At 33.8% G+C, this 4022-nt stretch overlaps 1 protein-coding gene across 1 annotated transcript; it reads left to right on the top strand.

Annotated features, from left to right (window-relative positions):
- Window positions 1-528: 528 nt before the first annotated feature.
- On the top strand, window positions 529-3509 carry LOC123208151 (B-box zinc finger protein 24-like). Its single transcript, XM_044625551.1, has 3 exons — window positions 529-1125; window positions 2476-2775; window positions 3018-3509. Exons 1-3 carry the CDS (start codon window positions 943-945, stop codon window positions 3246-3248), a joined length of 714 nt encoding a protein of 237 aa, XP_044481486.1. The 5' UTR covers window positions 529-942; the 3' UTR covers window positions 3249-3509.
- The last annotated feature ends 513 nt before the right edge of the window (window positions 3510-4022 follow it).

Raw genomic sequence — 4022 nt, 5'->3', positions numbered from 1 at the left:
TTAAAATATGAAAATCCTAATAACCCTAGATGGTATGGGTGAAAAAAATAAATTTTTAAAATTAAGTTACGAAAAAATTTGTCAGTTTTCAAAACTAATGTGAAAAATGGGGATAAATTATTCTTTTTTAAATAATAATTTTACTCTTAATAATAAGAACAAAAATTAATAGATCGATGAATATTTCAGTTTTTTAAAATTAATGGATAAAAACTTAAAAACAGAAAGTAAACTTTCCATGGGAATAAATCCTTTGACCAAGAAAATTGTATACAAACTTCCACTAATATTTTCTCATACGTTTAATATAATCTAATGATTTTAAATTAAAAAAATGTAAAATTATTACATATCACTGCAAAATTATAACTAATAGAGAATAATTTTATGAATAATTGTATAAATAAATAATTTCTACAAATAATTTGTATAGATGTCATCAATCTTTCCATCAGCCAGCCATCTCCAAGGCATAATTCCCCCGCCGTATCCGATCTCCTTAATTAAAGCCAAAAAATTTGTCGCCACAAGCTAAAGTGGCAGACTTTTTGACAGCCACACATGGCTGATAATGAGTGATGACTTCAAGACCCCTAGACCATACATTACTCTGTTGTATCAACTAGTTTTCTTCCTTCTGATTTGCAAAATCTAAATCCTTATCTTCCTTCATTCTCCTCCAGTCATTCAACTCTTTCTGTATCTTCCACTATACATTATCGATCACCTCACTTTCTTCAGTATTATTACTGCACCTTCCCTTACATTCTCTCGTTTTCTTCCTTTTTTTTTTCTGTTTTGAGTTTTTCTACTTGAGGTTTTCTCAAAAGGGTTTGAGGTTCTTGCAAGGAAAAGACCTTTAAGAGAGTCAAAATTTGATCTTTGCATCCACATGCATCTGTTTGAAGCTTGAATAGAAAAAGTTTACATCTGGAAGTGAAGATGAAGATTCAGTGTGATGTGTGTGAGAGAGCTCCTGCAACGGTGATTTGTTGTGCAGATGAGGCTGCACTCTGTGCTAAATGCGACATTGATGTACATGCAGCTAACAAACTGGCCAGTAAGCACCAAAGGCTTCTCCTTCAGTGCCTTTCCAACAAGCTTCCTCCATGTGATATTTGCCGAGTAAAGTTGCTTCTTACCCTTTTGTGAAATTTTTTATTCCTTTATAATCCTCATATTCAGGTACTGCTGTTTACAAGAAGGCAAAAACATTCAGATCTAAGCATAGAAAGCACTATACTGAGTATGAAGAGTGTTTTGCAATGGAATTCCCTTGAATATTTGTTATGAATAAGTAAAGACCATATAGGGCCAGTTTTTGTGTTGTTTCTTGTAAATTTTGAACAAGTATTTGGGATATGATTTGTGGGATTTATGTGTATGGTTGAGTTTAGTTGCTTTAATTCTTAAAATATAGCTTCACATGGAAGCTGCCAAAGGTATCGATGAACTAAAATGAGGGATATTTCTGTATACTTTGAAGATCCAAGCTTGATTCCGTTTGGTTCACTCTGTTTGTGTCTTTTGGAATCTTCTTAGTGACATTAAATCACCAATATCCAATTGTTTCCCCATCAGGTTGATCCAACAATTATTTTGAACCTGTTAACTCAACACAACATAACACAAAAAATAATTGAATTGAGACTGAATTTTCTTTTCACATGAAATATAGTTTAAATTGTGTTCAGGTCAATCCAAAATAGAATCATGTTGTGATCGGATTAACACAAAACCAATCAAACTTGACTTGAATGGTTTTTTTCTTTACACCAATATGACAAATCTAGTTTGTTTGTTTTTATATGTTTATAAGTTGGTGTGTTTTCAGTACTACTTATTTAAGTTTATAATGTCTGATGTGTAACATCTTTCTAATTAACTTCTTACCATGCATACATATTAGGACTTAATTATGTTTTATGTAATGCTAATTCTCATTGAATATATGATTCTATAATTTTATCATTTATGTATGTTAATTAATTAAACTAGAATTCTTTTATTTAAGATTTTTATGTTAGAGAACACAATAAGCATATTATTGAATTGCAATAGAATAATTTCGTTTTGATAAAGCGGGTTGTTTTGTGGCAAAATGTAATTTTGTATCAAATTGTTTCATTTAGTGTTAAATGGGTTGTGCTTTGACACAAACCCATTATATAGTTTAGGACAATGCGGATTGTGTCAGGGGTTAGTTTTAAGAGATTTGTATGTGATTCTAATTTAGGTGTAGTTAAGGTCGAGAGCCTCTTACCTGAAATTCAAATTGACATGAACTGTTGCAGGTCTAAATTCATGACATAGAAGAGACGATTTAATTCTCTTTAGCTTCATACCATGATTGATTTCTTGGTTAGCCTTTCTTATTGCACAGTTTGCGCATAAAGCTTGAGGCCTCATTAATATTTTTACTAATTTTCTCGCTGTAGAATTACCATTGATTTCTCTATCTTGTGCGATGTACAGGAAAAGACTGCTTTCATTTTTTGTGTTGAAGACAGAGCTCTCTTCTGTAAGGAGTGTGATGAGCCTATTCATTCAGCCGGTAGCCTTTCGGCAAACCATCAGCGATTCCTGGCAACTGGAATCCGAGTAGGTTTGAGCTCTAGTTGCACCAAGGAGTCTGAGAAAAGCAAGTTTGACCCACCTAATCAGAATGCTCAACAATCTTCTGTCAAAGTGCCTGCACAGCAACAGTCAGGCATTTCATCTCCGTGGGCCATGGATGATCTGCTACAATTTTCAGATTTTGAATCCTCTGAAAAGGTGAGCAAATATATGCATTCATATAACTGTAATTATGGATAATATGCCTGTAGAGCCATATTTGGCTTGCCTTTCAAAACCTTAATATCATAACCTCGATAAAGCACAAGAGATGTTGGACATATATATACATCCCACATCATTTGAGATATTAAGATATGACTGGTTAAAATGTTTCTTAAACTATTAAAACGCTTTTTGGATTGGGGATGTTACACTTAACATCTTTCTTCTGTTTGCAGAAGGAACAAGTTGAGTTTGGAGAGCTTGAATGGCTAGCTGACATGGGACTATTCAGTGAGCAAGTTCCTCAGGAGGGTCTAGCAGCAGCTGAAGTTCCTCAACTTCCCGTTTCCAACTCCAGCAGTGTTTCCTCATTCAGACCTATGAAATCCAGCATGCCGCACAAGAAGCCCAGGATCGAAATACCAGATGATGATGATGAGTATTTCACAGTCCCGGATCTTGGCTAAACAAACACAAGTAACCTCTATAGTGTGAGTGAATAGGTTGATTTTCTATGCATATATACACTCATACATACATGTACATGTGTACTTAAATGTGCATTTGATGTGTTATAATCTCTTGTTGAGATGCTTATTGACCATGTATTTCAAACTTAATTAGAGCTTACAATCTCCAAACACATTACATATAAGAATTTGTGAGGGTGGCTTGTCTAAATTGAGTGAATCAGGAACTTAGTGATGATCAGCAAGGCCTTTTGAGTATGCATTTTGTTGATGGTAAAAATTTCACTAAGGAGAAGTACTTACAATTAGAGGTTTAATTTTACTTGTACAGGTTGGACTTATAGATTTAAAGTCTATGTTTTAAATGATATTGACAAAGTAATGGCATGAGATACCCAAATATTGTCTATATATTTTTGTATAATCCTATATTTATAGAACAAGAGAAAGAGATAATGGTGTAAATGCATAAATAGATGCACCCATATCTTGCATACTGAATTTAGATAACTAAAAAATTCCATTGATTGTGTTATCTCATACAAATAATAGATCCTCTCCTTTCGGGAATCTCTTTCTTCCCATTTGGATGCCCGATCGACGTCGAAGAAGCCTTGAGAGACGAAGAACTTTGAAAGGAGAAGATGTTTTGGGAGGGAGAGGCTGTCAACAATGGAGTCGGAGATGTCGTCGGAGATTTCAAAACGAAACCCTAGGGTGAAACTACCATTTTTTAAAACTTAGGCTAGGGGAAACTTTTAGTTTTTAAAG

Source organism: Mangifera indica, unplaced genomic scaffold, assembly GCF_011075055.1.
Source record: "Mangifera indica cultivar Alphonso unplaced genomic scaffold, CATAS_Mindica_2.1 Un_0144, whole genome shotgun sequence".
NCBI lineage: Eukaryota > Viridiplantae > Streptophyta > Magnoliopsida > Sapindales > Anacardiaceae > Mangifera > Mangifera indica.
Note: the sequence above shows the minus strand (reverse complement) of the source record. Positions and strands in the feature narration are given on the sequence as shown.